The 21,110-nt window shown below is 35.5% G+C and overlaps 1 protein-coding gene across 1 annotated transcript in view; it reads left to right on the top strand.

The window, feature by feature from the left end:
* The first annotated feature begins 12,698 nt into the window (after positions 1-12,698).
* The window catches only part of LOC125647698 (histamine H2 receptor-like), a 20,196-nt gene continuing 11,784 nt past the window's right edge, over positions 12,699-21,110 (top strand). Inside the window, exon 1 of the mRNA XM_048874477.2 lies at positions 12,699-13,453. Coding sequence (XP_048730434.2) covers positions 12,791-13,453 — 663 coding nt within the window. The 5' untranslated portion in view covers positions 12,699-12,790. The remainder of the gene's footprint in view (positions 13,454-21,110) is intronic.

The following is a 21,110-nucleotide window of genomic DNA, read 5'->3' as shown; positions in this document are numbered from 1 at the left end:
GGGAGGGATCTTTATCGTGCCACACCTGCTGTGACACGGGACCTCGGATTTTGCGGCCGCCCCATTTAGTCGCCTCTTACGACAAGCAAGGGGGTACTGAGGACCTATTCTAACCCGGATCCCCATGGGACTATATCAAGTTTGAGAGTTTAAAAGGACATTATCAAGAATAATGTCAATTTCAAAAATTTCACATAATTTTCAAGAACTTGTCTTAAAATTTAAAATGGAACTTTAAAAAGTGTGGATTAGAAATCAAATTCTTAAATTATTGGCGAAAATACTGAAATTTTATATGTAACCGAGCAGGAAAGCAGATGTTGGGTTCATTAATTTATTCAGTAGAAAATAAAGGCATTGACCTACAATAACAGACAAATAATATTACAAATCAAGAAAAGAACATAATCAAAATATGACAATTGTAAATTGTACCCACAGTAAACGTTTTAGAAGAATATTGTACCTCATAAAAATATGCACATGTGTTCTGTAAATAATTTAAATTAAGATCTTACAGGGCCGTAAGTAGGGTTCTAAATCAGGGGAGGCAGGGGATTGGGGGCCGCCGATTGACTTTACGACTGAAAATGACACTTTTTAAATCCCAATTTATCATGTTTGTGTTTCATTTGTACTATGTAAAGAATCGTAATATGGTGTCAAAGACAAAGGTGCTTGTCTTCATTTTAAACATATATCCTAAAATATAACATTTATATAATTTTATTTTCTTTTTTGCCAAAAAATCAGACGAGGCAGTTGCCTCGTCTGCCTCATCGGCAGTTACGGCCCTGTCTTAAAGACTTGTATAATCAATACGACTTTGAATGCAAAATTACAATAAAGTAGAGAACCTGCAATCAAAATAATTACGTCTATCAGCTCCTTATATGGAAATGCAATTTATACTTAAATATAGAAATAACATGCTATAAGGTGCGGAAGATATCAGCTGGTTGTAACTCGTCAAAACGTATTACTGCTCTAACTATATAGGTGCATGTAAATGCGGTAGATTTATAAATATACTGTTAGTCCCCGTGGGTCTCTACAGCCCAGTAGCTAAGTACTTCGTAACTAGCTTGAAAACACGGATGTATACTTAATTGCTGTTATAAAATTTAGAAATTCATTTCAAAATTAAGGATTATCTCCCTCATGCATAGCTCTTATCCTTGGACGAATTTGGCTCCACTTTTTTGGCACGCTGTTTTTGGCTATATTTAGCTCTAAAACTTCATAGTTATTTCGGATTTCAAACATTTCGGTTGAGCATCACTGAAGAGACATTATTTGTCGAAATGCGCATATGGTGCATCAAAATTGGTACCGTATAAGTTTTACATACTGAAATACTATTATTGGATAAAGAAGTATGAAATGACCAATGAAATAACAGAATAAAACTTTACTCAGCCAATTCAATACAGATGCGCAATAGAACTTTCGGTAAATTGAATTTTAAGTTTGTTTTTGGCAAAACGATAAATGAAAAATAATAAAACGAATAAATACATATAGGAGGGTTGTTCGATATGCAATGTGTATCGTACCACAGCGCAATAACGCTTTGCACGATTTCGTGGATGATGAAACTCTTGAATAGCTGTATTTAAAAACCTTTCCAACAGTATAAACACGAGCCTTCAGCTCCACATAGTTTTAAACTTATAGTCATTTCAATAGAGCCAGTCGTTGACCACTGTTGTAAAAATGGTTGGGAAGTGGGTTGAGAATACTGAAGACATTAAAGCTTATATAAAAGTTCGCACAAAACTCGGTCATTCGGTAATGCAGATTTTTACTGAATTGGGGGAAGTTTATGGGTCTGATAAGGTATCTTATGAGACAGTTCGTAGGTGAAGAAAGAAATTTCTGACTGGCACAGAGTCCGTCAACGATGCAGCAAAATCTGGCCGACCTGTGACTGTAACGGGCAAGGCAAACGTCTCAAAAGTCAGGGAAATAATTGAAAGTGATGGCAGATACACGATTCGTGATATTACCAAAGCTGTTGGCATATCGCTATCGCGGGTGCATTTCATCTTGAATCGTATTTTGAAAATACGAAAGATTTCTGCCAGATGGATACCGCATATATTGACAGATGACCAAAAAACGGGTACGAGTACAAACCGCTAAGCAATTGTTATAAATGTTTCCCAAATCCAATCAAAGACAATTTGCAAACATTGTTACTGGTGACGAAACATGGGTTCACTATTTCGAACCAGTAAGAAAAATTGAAAACAAAATATGGCTAACTAAACACGGTAGAAGGCCTGTAGTTGCCAAAAGAACCATAAGCACAAAGAAAGTTCTTTATTGCATATTCTTCTCATGTGATGCCGTACAAATTCCGGTGCCGAAGGGCAAAAGTGTTACAGGTCGGTATTACCGAGGTTATACTAAAAAAGCTCAAGAAATATTATCATAAACGACACCATGTGTCAGGATTTAGGCACGTTCGTCTACTTCATGATAACGCTCCATCACATACATCTGAGCTTGTGAAGCAATTATTGAAGTCGGAGGTTACAGTCTTGCCACACCCACCATACTCTCCAGATCTAGCCCCATGCGACGTTTTCCTTTTTCCAAAACTTAAACAGTTGTTATCTGTTCGTCGTTACAAGTCCCGACAATCCTTGGCTCAGCCATCAGTCAGTGCCTCAGGGGTCTACCTAAATCAGCGTACCGTGACGCATTTCAGAAATGGATTCAGAGATTAAAATTATGTATTTCAAACCGCGGAGAATACTTTGAAGGGATGTGATGTTAATTTCACTATTAGAGTCTCATGCTTTTGATATATCGTACAATACACATTATATATCGAACAGCCCTCGTAAAAATTCATATTCATACTATCACAAATACAAAATTTCGAGGAAATCAAATTAACGATTTTTAAGAATAGGTGTTCTATTTGGAAAAAATATATCAACTAAATTATCAAATTACAATATTTGAACTAGCTCCATATCTCAACTACTTGTATGATAAATTATGAAACTGAAATACACGTATTGGAGTATAAAAATAGAAGATATATTGGGTGAAACAGAAACTATAATACCATGCAGATTTAGAACTTTTTGATTAATCAATCCTTCCGCCACAACATATAGTCCCTGCTAAACCCTTTCAAAATTTGAATTGACGCAAAATTTTCAACTGGATGGGGTTCAGTAATAGATGTGTAATATGTTTACACCAATGGGATCATTATTGAACCAGTAATTACTTAGTTGTAGCATCCTGCGCAGTTGTGCACAAAAGCTCGGGAGCAAACTTCCTTAAGAGTTCAAATGAGCTCAGGTATGTACTAAAGACCGGAGGATATATTGTTTGTCCTCTCTGTTCGTCTGTTTGTCCGAAAATTTGAAGTTGGTCATAACTTTTGAATGGTCAGTGATACATTATTATATTTAATATATGCATGGCCTGTGATACACTGCAAGGCCCAAGTTTATTTTGGTACCAAAGATTGTGACTGAACTTTGGATTTGACCTACTTTTATCCTAGATTATATCTCCCGAACTATATAGGTACAGTGTACGTCTTTGGGATATATATTTCTTATGACAAGACGCATACTTTTATGCCACCGGTTGCATATTGTTTCATAAACATGCAAATAAAATGTTGCAGACGGTATTTGTTTTCTTGGCATGAAACGTGATAGTACGTGAAGTCTAATAATGTAGTTAAGTTATTTATCGGTAGTCACAGGTGCGTGTATCGGATCGGCACAAAATGTTTGATAGGAAAACTCCCCCCTTTTTATTTTTTATAATTATCAACTTTGGCAAATTCGAATTCTTTCATCTATGTTCTTAGCACACAACACTTTCCGTAAGCTTTCACAACACCTTAGGGTGTAATATACAATTCTGTCATCTCTGTTCTTAGCACACAACACTTTCCGTAAGCTTTCACAACACCTTAGGATGTAATACACAATGGTGGATAAGCAAGAGTGTTTTTCAAAGAAAAAATAGAAACAGTTAAGTTTTTTTTTCAGCAGTGATTTCATTGGCTGAAAAAATGTCAATACCAAACAAAGGAAACGTGATTGAGAAATATTTGGGACAACTTGATCCTAGGGGAATAAATTGAAAGATTGCATGAATAAATGATAGAATGAAGAAAGCAAAATTACAGCTAGGACTAATGCTACACTTCTAAACAAACAGAATAACTAAGCAACAATGTACATATTGTCTGGTGTTGATAATTTGATCTGATGAGTAAATCAAAGTCAGTACAAAACACGGCGGTTTGCTTCGATACCGGGTCGTCGGTATACCATGACTTTCAGTATGAACGAATTAATAAGAATTTACAAGAGTACACAGTTTCTTTATTCTTTACATGGAATGGGTAAATTATATGAGTATGTGAAATTTCTTGTATTTTGATTAACAGTAGACCTTTAAACAATGAAGATGAATTAAAAACGTGTGTCATATAAAAAGTAGAAATGCATTGTTATTTTTAAGGCAGGAAAGATATTCAGGATTACTTGAAGAAGATCTCCATACGCTCATTTACAGGACTGGATAACAAACTTCGAATTACCAAAATACGAACTAAACTTTTCTATGAAAAAAAAAAAAAAACCCTGCAAGAATTCAAAAAGAGTTATCAACTTGGGAGATTATGAAAGATTATTAATATTAATAGTTATTTCGTGGTCAACTTGTCTCCATTTTGCATCTCCCTCAAATATGATAAGTTTCACGTGTAAGTAAAATGCATATATATGTCGTGTTAACTTTAGGTTTGCACTCCGTCCGTCTGTCAGTCCCGCTAATCAGTTTTCCGCACTGTTTTCGTCACGCTTGCAGGTAATCATTATGTTTTTGATACATTGCTTTATCATGGCAAGTTACAGATCAAGTTCAAATTTTGTGCCGTTACATTGATTATTTGCCGAGTTACGGTGTATGACCCTTGAACTTAGTTTTGACTTGTATTTTCAGATTCAATTTTAAACAAATTAAGCATGTTTGCATTCCATTTTCGTCAAGATTTTTCTTGCCGTAGGGGACTACGTATTGCCAGGCAATACTCTCAGAATGCTTGTTCCTCAAGTGATGGTAAAGTATTCGACTTTTACTTTCGGGAGAAACAACACTTAAAGTTGATTTAAGTTCAATATTTATCATTATTGACAAAATGTTAAGTATTATAAATAAATTGTAACTGATAAACACAATGGATGACTATTATAATATTATTCATTATTCTGTGGAATTATTTGAATTCGTGGGGACCAAATTTCGTAGATTGTCAATTATTTTAAACGTTCGTTGAGATGCAATGTCGTGGATATGCTTTCTGTACATTGAACAATTATGTAAATTCCGTATTTGTGGTTTGAAATTTGTGGTATATGGATACCCATGAAATGAAAGGTGAAGATAATGAACAGTCATCAATCTCATAAATCACATGAGCAATGCAAAATAGATAGTTGGGCAAACACGGACCCCTGGACACAGCAGAATTGGGATCAGCTGCCTAGGAGGTCCTGTCACACCGCCGTGAGCCCTAATCTTGATCAGGTAAATGGAGATATCCGCAGTCAAAACCAGTGTGCCACAAACGGCCTTACAATCGGTATGAAACACGTCAGGCAGCATTTGACGCAATGATAGGTTGTATTGGCAAACTAGATCGCAATAACGACCGTAGAATTTGCGAAATGCTGATTTTAAACGAGATTGTTGAAACCCATGTACCATCAATTTGTTTTTTTTTGTTTGATATTCGTAGGATTGGTTAACTATATATCGTTAACCGATTGGTGACTGTATTATCTGCCATAATACTATCCATCTCATTGCGATCCAGCCTCACCCTCCAACACCTCCCAAATGCACCAACGTAGTGAAGTTGAAGTGTGTTGTAGTAACATACATATGCTCCGTATGGGACGTATGGGTTGTCCCATGGTTTAAAAATAAATAAATATAAATAAATAAGGACCATCGTGTACCAACACGTCTAATGACTGTGGTACTGTCTTTTGATGGCCGGACACATACATGTGGTCATATGTCATAAATCATAATCAAATAAAGAAGTAACTTATAAATGATTAATAAAATTGATAAAGAAAATTTAATATAATAATTTTTATTTGATTTGATTTATTTAATAATTATAATAATAATAATTTATGTTTAATATATTATATTTTTTTTTATAAATAACAGAATATTTAATATTTATTTGGATTTGGATTTTAATAGAAGGTAATAATTAGTAATAATTAGTAATATTAGTAACAGGTAATAGTAATAGGGATGTACATGTAGGTATGTATATACATGTGAAATAACTAAAATATATACAGAAAAGAATTAGGGTAGGGTCGCCAAAGAAAATTTTGATAATAGAGTGCTACTAGTTATTAGTTATTAATTATAAATTTTGCCATACAACAATTTTGAGATCGTCATTAGGCAAGAATTTTGAGGTCGTCATCAGGTGCTACACCTCATACCCTGTACCATGTTTCTGTAGCTAGATCCAGCTTATAGCACGACATGGCTCCCTAACTCTTATTCGATAGTACCCCAAAGAGTTAGAAATCACCTTCAGTATAAACAAAATACAGACACAATTCTTAGATATCACTTTCGGTATTGGATACACCACATTTACAGATAATAAAATTTACACTTGTATCTACCAGAAACCTTACAATTCTTACAGTTATATACATTTTACTTCCGGTCACCCCAAACATTTCTTTAAGGGTGTAATAACCACTGAATGCCACAGATACCGTACCAGATCAAGCAATGCTCTAGAACATGATACTACATGTATATGTAAATTATTTGCTATCAGACTCCAAAGATGTGGATATCCTAAGAAATATATCAAAAGACATATGTTACCTTACCTATTCACTCCTGATGGAAATTTCTATAGAAAACCCATACATTTTACTAATATATTTGGTAATATCAAACATCAAAATACTTCACAAGAACACAAACTTGTCAGATATATACTTACCAAGTCACCACCCTTCCATTACAACTGGGTTTTCAGCTACAGTGTTGGTAAAAAACTTAAACAAATACTCCTTACTAAACGTAAGCTTCATTCTAAGATTTATAATTATATATAAAGTCATTTACACATCATATTACAACTTATTAAATTAACTATCTACCAAATTTAATAATTATTAATCCAATACATAATTTTCAATTTCCTATTATGTTCTACTTACTAAATATAACTATCCAACAATTCTAAATATTTATAAATTATAAATTAATTTTATTATACTGTAACTTTCAGTCAATACACAGTATGAGCCATTTCCTGTCCATGGTGTTTCAAGAATTTACTAACTTTGACGATGTTGACACCATATATTTTGATGTTAATAATATTCCTAATTATTACTAATTATTACCTTCTATTAAAATCCAAATCCAAATAAATATTAAATATTCTGTTAATTATAAAAAATTATAATATATTAAACATAAATTATTATTAAAATTATTTAATAAATAAATCAAATCAAAATTATTATATTAAATTTTCTTTATCAATTTTATTAATCATTTATAAGTTACTTCTTTATTTGATTATGATTTATGACATATGACCACATGTATGTGTCCGGCCATCAAAAGACAGTACCACAGTCATTAGACGTGTTGGTACACGATGGTCCTTATTTATTTATATTTATTTATTTTTTAAACCATGGGACAACCCATACGTCCCATACGGAGCATATGTATGTTACTACAACACACTTCAACTTCACTATGTTGGTGCATTTGGGAGGTGTTGGAGGGTGAGGCTGGATCGCAATGAGATGGATAGTATTATGGCAAATAATACAGTCACCAATCGGTTAACGATATATAGTTAACCAATCCTACGAATATCAAACACAAAAAAAAACAACCCCTGCACCATCAATTTGTTTGTCAGTGGTAATGATTCTATGCTATGTTCTGATATTTAGGGCTCCGCATTGAAATACAGAAACCATGTACATGTAGTATTTTCGTTGTGGCACAAGTCTTGTTTAAAATAAACTTTTAGAACATTTCTATGGTCGTTATAACCACTCTGAATGCGGTCCCTCGTTGGGTCGAATGTTGTCTGACGAGCATCACACAACATTTTAAGCCGTTCCTTTCATAGTGATTTTACTATTGATTACGCCGTTTATCTGTAAATATTTGATCAAGACAGGACTCTCGCCAGGTGACCGGTCAACAGGGATGAATTTGTACCATAAAACATTTCTATAGCAACTACTTTTATCATTGATGTTTATTACTACACTTGCCTCTTTCTGTTTTGGGGAAAATTCTATCACATTCACAGTTGAACGATTTCCCATTTTCTATAATGTTTACGAAAAGGGGTACTTCAAGTTAGGCTTTTAGTATGGTGGTAATTTTTTTCCTCTAGAATTCTGACCATAGGGAATACGATAGAATTGAAATCCGGGTTAGAATAGGTCCACAGTAGCTTGTTTGTTGTAAGAGGAGACTAAATGGGGCGGTCCTTCGCATGAGACCGCAAAAACCGAGGCCACGTGCCAGAGCAGGTGTGTGACAATGAAGATTCCCCCTGCTTAAAGGCCGTAAGCACCAAACACATACCTAAATTTTGCAGCCCTTCACTGGCAATGATGACGTCTCCATTTGAGTGAAAGATTCTCCAAAGGAACGTTAAATAAATATGCAATCAATCTTTAATCCTATTGATACTAAATTGAAAATAGATATTTACGAAATTGCAAATTTCCTGATCCCAGTAATAAGGGTTTTGGAACCGAAATTATTACAGTGATTATTGTCTTTTATCATTTGAATAACTTCTTTGATTTGCTTATTGGATGCATTTTTAGGGAAAGCAGAAAAAGATGTAGCAGAATTGTGAATTTCGCAACCCTGGGGTTTTCGTTTTCACTCTTAGTCATATTGTGTTTATATTACATTTATTATATTATGTAATGTCTATCATCAGTAACGGTGCGTTCTGGGGCATTTAAGTTTTAAGAACACATCTTGTTTTATACTATCGCTGAATATTAGAATTTAGCTTAGATATTTTGTATTGCTTATAGGAGTTATGAGATTGATCACTGTTCGTTATCTTCACCTTGCATAAGCAGAGCAGGATCCCCCCCCCCCCCAGTCTTTATAGCACATCGGGCTAGTGATACGTAAGGGTTAATGTACATTTGCTAAACTAAACTTTGTGCATTTTAATCATATCTTACGTTTTTCATTCTTTTGTTGCATGCATTTATATCTACTTGTATAAAGGTTGACATACTTTCCTAACACTCCATTCCTGAAAAATAATGGAGTGTTCGAACAAAAGAATGACGTCATAGGTGGATTTTAATTTTAATTAAGGAATGGAATGTTCGGAAAGTAGGTCAACCTTTATACAAGTAGATATAAATGCATGCAACAAAAGAATGAAAAACGTAAGACATGATTAAAATGCATGATAAAAAGGTGGATTTTAAGTGGGTCAATGTACTCCATTCCTTAAAAGCAATGGACCTCGGCCCCTTCGGGGCCTCGGTCCATTACTTTTAAGGAATGGAGCGATACGAGTACATTAACCCTTACGTAATACTCGGGTGACCGATAAGGCTGTAAACCTCTTGCTCCTCATTTTATGTTGATTCTTATAATAATACAAAAGCAGGAGGTTCTTGTTTCTCATTTCAAATAGAAACCGTTGAATAAATTTTGTCTGAAGATAACGAACAGTGATCAATCTCATAATTCCTTTAAACAATACAAAATAGATAGTTGGGCAAACACGGACCCCTGGATACACCAGAGGTGGGATCAGGTGCCTTGGAGGAGTAAGCATCCCCTGTCGACTGGTCACACCCGCCGTGAGCCCTATATCCTGATCAGGTAAACGGAGTTATCCGTAGTCAAAATCAGTGTGCCAAGAACGGTCTAACAATCGGTATGAAACATGTCAGACAGCATTTGACCCAATGATAGGTTGTATTGACGAACTAGATCGTTATAACGACATAGAATTTGTGAAATACTGACTTCAATCGAGACTGTTGACTGATAAAGAATACAAGAGCATGTCAACTAATAAAGGAACAAAATTTGTGCTCATTGGATTTCCAACATACTGTTTGAAGACCTGATCACTAAAGACTACTTAGATAATAGTGTATTGTTAAGTGATAGTACTTTTATTTCTATTGTCATGGAGTTATTCGGTTGCATTTACAATACTGTGAAAGAGATATCTGACTCAGAAATTATTTCTAAGACAGAAAATCGATGGACGGCTTGCTTTAAAATATGTTATTTATCATAGAGACAGCAGTACAAAACATACTGGGGAAAATGACATTATTAAATGTAGAATAATTCAAATAAACAGAAACACTTTTAAACTGACACATACATCTCTCCGGTGTTTTGATAAGATCTACAATGTACAAGGTATGTAAACTGTGAAGTGAAAATTGTGAATGGAGTTTTTTTTACACAAAGTAGGTACCATGCTTAAAAAATGACAAAGTTCAACTAAATTTTGTAAAGAATGTCCGATCACTTCCAAAAAGACACATATAATATATCTTCAGTGCTTCCATAACAGCTGTACAAGGTCTGAAGGATGACAAACAAATGCTATTAGAGGAGTTGATTTAAAGATAGGTACATTATACTTAGTATTCAAGACATGCTTAAAAATGATAAAGTTCATCGACACGTAAATGTTTTCAAAAATGTCATGATGACTTTCCAAAAGACACGTGCACATCTTCAATATGCCCATACCAACCGTACAAAGTTTGAGGAATGTCAAGTTAGAGGTGTAAGAGGAGTTGGTTATACAAAATAGGTACCGGCTATTCAAGACATGCTTAAAAATGACTAATTTCTATTACATGTACATTTTTCGCAAAATGTCTGATAACTTTCAAAAATACACTTGTACATCTCCAATGTATCCATTATAACTGCCATAGCAACTGTACAAAGTTTGAGGAATACCAAGTTAGAGGTGTGGGAGGAGTTGACTACACAAAGTAGGTACCCTATTACAGGGACACCCGCCCGTCATCCACCATTCTATAAGCCGTTTGCACGTTGTGTAATCCGGCCAAAATATCATTGAATTGTTACATCGATGACAGGTATGCAGCTCGAGCCACAACTTGGAAGTTCGGGTTCCGTAGTGAATCCTGGTACTGTGTTTAACATAGATGTGACTGTTCCAGCGCCCCGCATTAGAAAAAAAGGTGAAGATAACGAACAGTGATCAATCTCATCACTCCTATAAGCAATACAAAATAAATAGTTGGGCAAACACGGACCCCTGGATACACCAGAGGTGGGATCAGGTGCCTATGAGGAGTAAGCATCCCCTGTTGACCGGTCACACCCGCCGTGAGTCCTATATCCTGATCAGGTAAACGGAGTTATCCGCAGTCAAAATCAGTGTGCCAAGAACGGCTTAACAATCGGTATGAAACACGTCAGACAGCATTTGACCCAATGAGAGCTTGTATGACGAACTAGATCGTTATAACGACCATAGAATTTGCGAAATGTTGACTTCAATCGAGACTGTTGAAACCCCTGTACCATCAACTTGTTTGTCAGTAGCTTATCTCGATTTAAAACTGACTATAGAATACAAAATAGAGGGTCGGGCAAATATAAACCCCTGGAAAAGTCAGAGGTGGAATAATGCGCCTATGAGGAGTAAGCATCCCTTGTTAATCGGTGATATTCGCCGTGAGCCCTACATCATGATCAAGTAAACGGAGTAATCCGTAATCAAAATCAATGTGAAAAGAACGCCCAAAGAATTAGTATGAAAAATGTCGGATAATGGTCAGCCCAACCACATGCTGTTGAATATACAAACGAAGAGACGCACGCTGATTTTAAATGAGGCTATTGAAATCCCAGTAACATGAACTTATTTGTAAATGGCATGGTTTAGAAAGTGACCATGCGCAGAACATACTTTTCTGCATTGTACCAGCTTGACGGATATTTTGGATATGTTCTTGAAACCGAGGTCCCGTGTCACGGTAGGCGTTGACAGAGTAAAGAACCGTTGCTGATATGGCCTTTAGCGTGATGTACAGGAATTCACCTACAGCCGATGACGTCTCAAACTGAATATCGAATGGGACATATACAACATTCAAAACCGGGTAGAGTTAGAAATGACGCCATCCATGGATTCATGATGATTTCACTTCTATGAAAAGTGAACATGAAAATAGTGACTAAACAAAGATAGTATGACTTTAATTAATTCTGCAGATGATCTCTCCCATCAAAGACAATTTACTCAAATAAGCATTGTCAAAATATTCAGCCTATCTATAATGAATGACTGAATCTTAAGTGTAGAGAAATCAATAAATGAGATACAAGTTAAATAGAAAAAATCAGGGGACGTCCTGTGTCACGAGGTTGTTTCATCATTAGGAACTAAAGCATCATCGAGACATCTCCACTGGTATGACAGTTATTGATTTATTTATACAGTATAATTACGTCTTTGCGCCTATTACTTAACAATGTCTTTTTTGCTATTGTGTTGTATATATATATATATATATATATATATATATATATATATATATATATTACATAGGATTTAAGATCTGCCGCTAGATGTAGTCACTGGGTGACGTACTGGGAGTGGCCAAGGCGAGATGATAAAGGCAGCTACGACGAGATGTGAAACAGCAGCTTTCTGTGGATGACAGGGGTAATGAATAACACGACGCTGTCCTCTGAGTGGATAAATGACAGCGAAGACGTGTGTCAGCAGTGCCATTTTGATATTTCTAAAGCAGAACTGCCAATTGTGCTTTTGCTGACCCTCATCCTAAACGCGGTTGCAATATACGTCTTGGTCAAAATTCGCCCAACTTGTATTAGTGTGGACCATACATGCGTGCTGGCCCTGGCTATCAATGACTTCGTCACTGCTGCTCTTTACTCTGTAATGTGGATTGGGGGTTGGATTAAATGTGGATGTCTCATGGATCGGCACTTGTGCAACGCTCTCGGCTGGTTTGCGACCTCCATGGTGATCTGGTCTGCCTGGGTTGTCATTATTATGGCGGGGTGTCGGTATCTCGCTACCGTGAAACCGCTTTATTATAGAAGCCACGTGTCTATCTCCAACGTTCAAGTCTCCATGGTTGTGACTCTGTGCCTTACCTTCCTTCAACTAATTTTCCCTTTCTTTGGTGTGACTTCTCAGTACAAGTTTTATCCCGGGAACAGAATTTGTGCTTACGATTTCTCCCCGGGAGCCGGTGGAGCTGCACATAGGTGGATGCTGGGATTTTTGTCTGCAGAGGGACTCGTGGCGTCCATTGTGGTGTTGTACCTTAATGTTTGTATCATATGTAAGGTATAGTATTTATATTTTTTCCTACCACATGAAAGGTGAAGATAAAGAACAGTTATCAATCTCATAACTCTTTTCATAACAGCATTTCGCAAATTCTATGGTCGTTATCGCAGCCTAGTTTGCCAATACAACCTAACAATGGGTCAAATGCTGTCTGACGTGTTTCATGTCGATTGTTAGGCCGTTCTTGGCACACTAACTTTGACTACGGATAACTCCGTTTACCTGATCAGGATATAGGGCTCAATCAAAATGCAAGTCCTTTAACAATACAGATTTTTAAAAAACTAGTAATGGAAATAAATTATTACCTTTTCACATAATTGTAATGGTCATGTCTTAAAGTTTAAATTGGAACAAAAAAAAAGCTGGGGGGGGGGGGGGGGGGGGGTTGGGGGGTTGGAGACCAAATTTTTAACTTATTAGTGAAAATATTACATTTTTATACAAAAGTTCGAGTAAATTAATTTATACTTTTTAACAATCGGTGTTCTCTTTGGAAAAATATTATATCAATTAAATTAATAAATTACAACACATGAACTAGTTCCAAGACTCAACTACTTGTATCATGAATCATAAAACTAAAATACATGTATAGGAGTATGAAAATAGAAGATGTATTGGATGAAACAGCCACCTTAATATCACGCAGATTTAGAACTGTTTGATTAATCAATCCTTCCACCAAAAAATAGAGACCCTGCAAAACCCTTTCAAAATTTGAATTGACATATTTTTTTCTCAACTGGACAGGGTTTAGTACTAGAGGTGTGATATGTTTGCACCAATGGGGTCAGTATAGAACCCGTGAATATTTAATTTTAGCATCCTGCGCAGTTGCGCTCAAAAGCTCACTTCCTTAAAGTAACAAAATAATTTTATTCTTAAGTTTTTATCATTGTTTCCCTCGATAATTCTAATGTATTTTATAGTTATTCGCTTGTCTGGAAGAAGTAGTGCTAAACACGCTGCTTTCAGTCACGATAATGATAAACGAAAATACTGACGAAATATGTGTATTGAATTCGATGTTAGCTAGATAATAAACAGTGATCAATCCCATAACTCCCACAAGGAATACAAAATAGAGTTGGGCAAACACAAACCCCTAGACATACCAGAGGTGGGATCAGGTGCCTAGAAGGAGTAGGCATCCCATATTAATCGGTCACAGCAGCCGGGAGCCCCATATCTTGATCAGGGAAACGGTGGAATAGGGAGAAATGGAACGGACAGCTATTCGCCATTAAATGTCCATAACCTTAGTTATACTTTAGTACACAACGCGTTAGCCACATATCTCAACTTGTAAGCTGAAACATCAAGCTTTGTATTGTCTTTACTATGCTACCTGGAGGCTGTACCATTTTAATTTCTCTTTGTCTCAATTTCAGAATAGTTGGCTTTGTCATTAGTTGTAAAATGAATAAGAGTTCATGAATTCAGTGGTCAATAATTTACATACCCTATTAACTGTCAATTGCAACATATACATTTACAAATGTACCATATTCATACCTAATGGACAGTGATTCACATCGCCCATTATTTTGCATCTGATCAGCTCTAATTACAGGTATCGTACAGATGCATAAGATTTATCACTGTTCGTTATCTTCACCTTTCATGTAACGCTATTTAGCAGTAATTACAGGTATCCTACAGATGCGTGTAACGTTAGTTCACAGCCGTAATTACAGGTATCTCACATTTGCGTGTAACGCTAGTTCACAGCCGTAATTACAGGTATCCTACAGATGCGTGTAACGCTAGTTCACAGCCGTAATTACAGTTATCTCACAGATGCGTGTAACGCTAGTTCACAGCCGTAATTACAGGTATCCTACAGATGCGTGTAACGCTAGTTCACAGCCGTAATTACAGGTATCTCACAGATGTGTGTAACGCTAGTTCACAGCCGTAATTACAGGTATCCTACAGATGCGTGTAACGCTATTTAGCAGTAATTACAGGTATCCTACAGATGCGTGTAACGCTAGTTCACAGCCGTAATTACAGGTATCCTACAGATACGTGTAACGCTAGTTCAAAACCGTAATTACAGCTATCCTACAGATGCGTGTAACGCTAGTTCACAGCCGTAATTACAGGTATCCTACAGATGCGTGTAACGCTATTTAGCAGTAATTACAGGTATCCTACCGATGCGTGTAACGCTAGTTCACAGCCGTAATTACAGGTATCCTACAGATGCGTGTAACGCTAGTTCACAGCCGTAATTACAGGTATCCTACAGATGCGTGTAACGCTAGTTCACAGCAGTAATTACAGGTATCCTACAGATGCGTGTAACGCTAGTTCACAGCAGTAATTACAGGTATCCTACAGATGTGTGTAACGCTAGTTCACAGCAGTAATTACAGGTATCCTACAGATGCGTGTAACGCTAGTTCACAGCCGTAATTACAGGTATCCTACAGATACGTGTAACGCTAGTTCACAGCCGTAATTACAGGTATCTCACAGATGTGTGTAACGCTAGTTCACAGCCGTAATTACAGGTATCCTACAGATGCGTGTAACGCTAGTTCACAGCCGTAATTACAGGTATCCTACAGATGTGTGTAACGCTATTTAGCAGTAATTACAGGTATCCTACAGATGCGTGTAACGCTAGTTCACAGCAGTAATTACAGGTATCCTACAGATGTGTGTAACACTAGTTCACTGCTATCTATAATGAACACGGGAAGATAACAGTGATGTTTCGTTATTTTAATTCAATTTACTTTTGCTAGGAAGGAAAAAGAATGATGTGTATTATGGCTTGAGTTGCATATTACTGGACTAGTTTTCTCTTTAATGTCGTATTACGTGTAGGCCTTGACGAGAATTTATATTCTATCAAATCGTGAAAGCAAGTGACATACCATATACTGGGATGTCAGTCAACAAGCTCTAATGAAGATGTATCCGGCCCGCAAATTATAGATTTCTGAAAGAAAAACCTTGGTTCAAGGTTAATTGCATCAAACCTAACATCCGTCAGCAGTTTAAAGGTTCCCATTTTATACAATCACTGATTCCTATCAATGAAAATCAGTTAATAAAAGTGGTTATAAAACCACCATTAACATTTCATTACGATAGTATTATATCATTCTGTAGATGTGGATGTATACCGTTTGTGCATTAAAACTAAGCAGTTGGGTTCTTTTTAAAGGTTGCTTTGACAGCTATCAAAATTGTACATCATCAAACTCTAATTGAAAGTTATTTACGTTTATTATATAAGTCGCAATGACCAGCGCCGGTAACGTTGCGCACAAAATTGTCATTGGTGTATGGATTAAAATTACGTCACAGATGGTGCTTGAGGACAGAATTGAAAAGATAATTGATAAACTGAAATCAATATACTGAAACTTGCAGTAATAATGTCTTAGTCAGGCAATCACATTTTAAAATGGGCGGATCCAGGAATTTATGGATATGGAATCTCCAGGTAGATGTTCGGGGACTGCCTCCCAAGGGAGACAACGCTCGTGACAGTTAATTTTTTAAAACCAAGCTTTTCAACTTTTTAATGCTAAGATGTTGGACTTTATTTCCAATTTTAAAATGTTTCCAGAATTCGTCGGTGTAAGGGGGAGGGATATCCCTGATCTCCTTTACTTTCATCATGGAATGTAGGTTATTGTAGCTACATATTCAGTCTCGCTGTACACTGGGTGCATTGATATCAGACATTCTAGAAATACTACTGATGTATTGGGGATACATTTTACCCATGTTTTTCATTTTTATACGGTGTATATAAAGTACAGTTGAAATAGATTAGAGTGCATGTATTACAGTCACACTGATTTGTGAAATTAATGACAAGACCATTGTATTAATATTCCCGGGTTTATCATGATTCTTTATTAACTAGAATAATTTGTTAGAAGCATAAATAATATCCTATACTCATAATGCTAATAAGCAATACTATAATAATTAGGGAGGCTCGTTTGTGTCTGCTCTTTGTTCCTGTCCTTGACCAAAATAGTATGTGAAAAATGGCGAGGTAAACAGAAGTTCAATTCAATGTATTGTATTGACCAAGAACCATACAGTTCATAGGTATAAAGTATAATAATTATTATACAACAACAAATTATACAATGAAATAGTAACAGAGCATAATATATCATACTAATGTACATGATAGATACTGAGGATGATCTTATAGGTAGGTAAATACTATTAGAAATTTCTGTCAATCAAAATATTTTTTCATTTAAATAACTTTAACAACTCATAAATTAACTAAAAAACCCATATTAGACATACCTTTGCAGGTTTATTTTTATTCTATGTGCTACAGAGCACATATACCCCCAAATACAAATGCCAAATTTTAACACAAGAATGCATGATCTCATGTTTTATTAAAAATATGCACCAAAGCATATTTTATTAATTTATATACCAAAGCACATCATATTAAGCTATAATATATAAAAACCAATAGCTATTCATTTACTGAGAGAATTTTTAAAGATATTCAATTGAAAACATACACAGTTGCTGTTTGATCTGCTCACATCCTTCAGAAAAAAATCACAGAATATCGCAATTTTGAAAAATTCTCAAAATCTAAAATGTTTACATGCCAGTTTTTCTTTAAAAATATTTAGAATTATATCTAAGGTTGACAAAAAACCATATTTTACCATAATTGACCAGAGATATTTTGCAAAATGCTCTCTTGAATACGTAACCCCCCCCCCCCCCCCCCATTTTTTAATTTAAGTTTTATAATTATTCTTTGCACACTTTGAAAATAGTAAATTGTAACAGCAAATACAGTCTTAAAATCAAGATTAACAGAATATAACAATATATATATATTTTAAAATTTATATGTAAAACATACTGAAAATTTTGTCCTACCAGACAATTAGAACACGAGGAGTGGGGGGTGGGGGGGATCCCCTTCCTTTTTCTCACAATTTTGCGTGTGTGTGTGTGTTATTTTTCTTTTCCTTTTTGTTTTGGCTATCAATCACATCATACATAAAAATACATACATGCTATCTCATACTTATAGAAAAAGTAAATATAGTGTAACATACAATTCATGTAGATTCCAGCAACTACAGCTCATGTACAAATAATTTTGTTTCTTGAAAGTACTTATGAAGAAGAGTTCAAATATTAAACAACTTTGCTGATGATTTTCTGAGGCTTTATAATTCTGGGTTTCTTTGAACCAAACACAAACTCACTAAAAGCAGTTTGTATTCCACTGCGAGTGTCACGCCTATGTATGATTTTTAACTTATTCAGGCTTAGATTGCAAGCTATATATTGAGCCTTTTAGAGATCAGTGTAGATATTATATTGCTTTGTACCATTGGAACTAGTGAGGACTTGACACTATAATAATTCATGGTAAATATATCTGAAGATTCACATTTGAATGCTAAATTTGACTCGTACAGTTCTCGTAAACTACAAACATCAGACAAAGAAGTTATAACCGGAACTTTCTAGTCGGTGTTTAAAATTTAAAACCGGATACGTAAAAGCACGGCCTTTCCTTATAATAACTGAGATCTAATAGATGAACATTTATATAGGTAAACCCAGCCGTATCTTGGATCTCTCTCTTTCCATTATATCTACAGTGTACGTATGAAATATACACACATCCTACCAAACCACGTGACATAGTTACTCAATACATATTGATGAAACAGCCAGCCACCTTAAATTACTGACGGAATTTCTTCTAAGAGAGAAAATCATGTGGTTCATTCAGTACCCCCTATGGATTTGATACTTATTTATTTGATTTTATGCATCTTCCAGAGTCCACACCAATGCAGACCCGAGCCCTTGAAAGTATATCCAAAACCACTTGGAATCTCTGTTTACACACTCGTCGCTAAATAACTGTACATTTAATACCAGCATCAATGCTGGAAAGAAAAACTCCGATTTTGATTAGGCCTAATTGATCAAATGACTTCGCGCTGCACTGAAAGACTTTCCCCACATGTAGGCTAAATGGCGTCACGCAACATCCCGATATTGATTTAAGCCTAAAGCTACGTATTAGTTTTTTAAATACTATAGTTAAACCTATTGATGTTAAGGTTTGTAACTACACTGTACATGTTTAAATATATAATAAATAAAACAGAAAATTACAAGTACTACTTTGTGTGTATGCAGGCATGTACGTTTTTTATTCAAAGAAGAACTCTAATAGTATTCACTGCTAGCAACATCAAGGTAATCGAATTCGTTTCTGGGGGGTAATTTTCAATGTATAGAGTAAAATTAATCAATTTGAAAATTCTGAATATGGCGTCGCTAGCACCCCTCCGAAAGATAATTGGAAATACATGTATGAGAAATTACTTTCTAATGAAAAGTCATGAAATATTAAGGTAATTCCACCCTCGGGGTTGCAAAAACGCGGTAAAACCCTCTGGTGGAGTTACGTTATACATGTTATGTATTTCATGACTACGAGTCTAATAATCTGTCATAATACCGGTTACACGTGAAAAAGAGGGAAATCAATGAAATCAGCAATATTTCTACACTAATGACAATATTGTCTACCATAAGGTACTTGATTGTTCCTAGCTAGTATTACAGATCGAACTTCATACAACATGTAAGTCTTCCCTTTCATACAAACAAATTTCTCCTACATCTTGATGAAATAAACCCGATTGAAGTCAGCATTTCGCAAATTCTATGGTCGTTATAACGATCTAGTTCGTCAATACAACCTCGCATTATTATTATTATTATTACCATTGGGTCAAATGCTGTCTGACGTGTTTCATACCGATTGTTAAACCGTTCTTGGCACACTGATTTTGACTGCGGATAAGTCCGTTTACCTGATCAGGATATTGGGCTCACGGCGGGTGTGACCGGTCAACAGGGGATGCTTACTCCTCCTAGGCACCTGATCCCACCTCTGGTGTGTCCAGGGGTCCGTGTTTGCCCAACTATCTATTTTGTATTACTTGTAGGAGTTACGAGATTGATCATTGTTTGTTATCTTCACCTTGCATTGATGTGAGAAATATAAACATTGACTATCATAAGTAATAATCTATAACGAACTATTACAATAACGACTTATTCACAGAGTCAAATTTTGATTCGAAAATCACACATACTTATATAAGAATAAGTATTCTCTAAAATTAAACTTCGTGTTTAAATCGTCAAATCTCTGCAATATGTGATCAACGATTTTTTTGGTAAAATTAATAGAAGATACCATGAATGGTCCATGTGAAGCTTAAAACCTTTGAAAGAAAGGCGGAGATAACGAACAGTGATCAATCCCATAACTCCTATAAGCAATACAAAACAGAGAGTTGGGCAAACACGGACCCCTGGATATACCAGAGGTGGGATCAGGTGCCTAGGAGTGAATATCAAATGAATAACGTTTTATTGTTTATACGTTTTTAACTACCAGGGAGGAGGCTTTCATAGTTAATGTTGGTAATTCTTGTGATAGGACCTTTATAATGGTGGATGCATATATACAGGCTTTCATACACGGACCCATTTCATAAAATCATAGAATGTATGTTAAATGACACGGATAAATACAACACCAAACTCTTAATACCCTTTTGCATCATTTCCATTAGTGTCATGTGATATT

This window comes from Ostrea edulis, chromosome 6, assembly GCF_947568905.1.
Source record: "Ostrea edulis chromosome 6, xbOstEdul1.1, whole genome shotgun sequence".
Lineage (NCBI taxonomy): Eukaryota > Metazoa > Mollusca > Bivalvia > Ostreida > Ostreidae > Ostrea > Ostrea edulis.
Note: the sequence above shows the minus strand (reverse complement) of the source record. Positions and strands in the feature narration are given on the sequence as shown.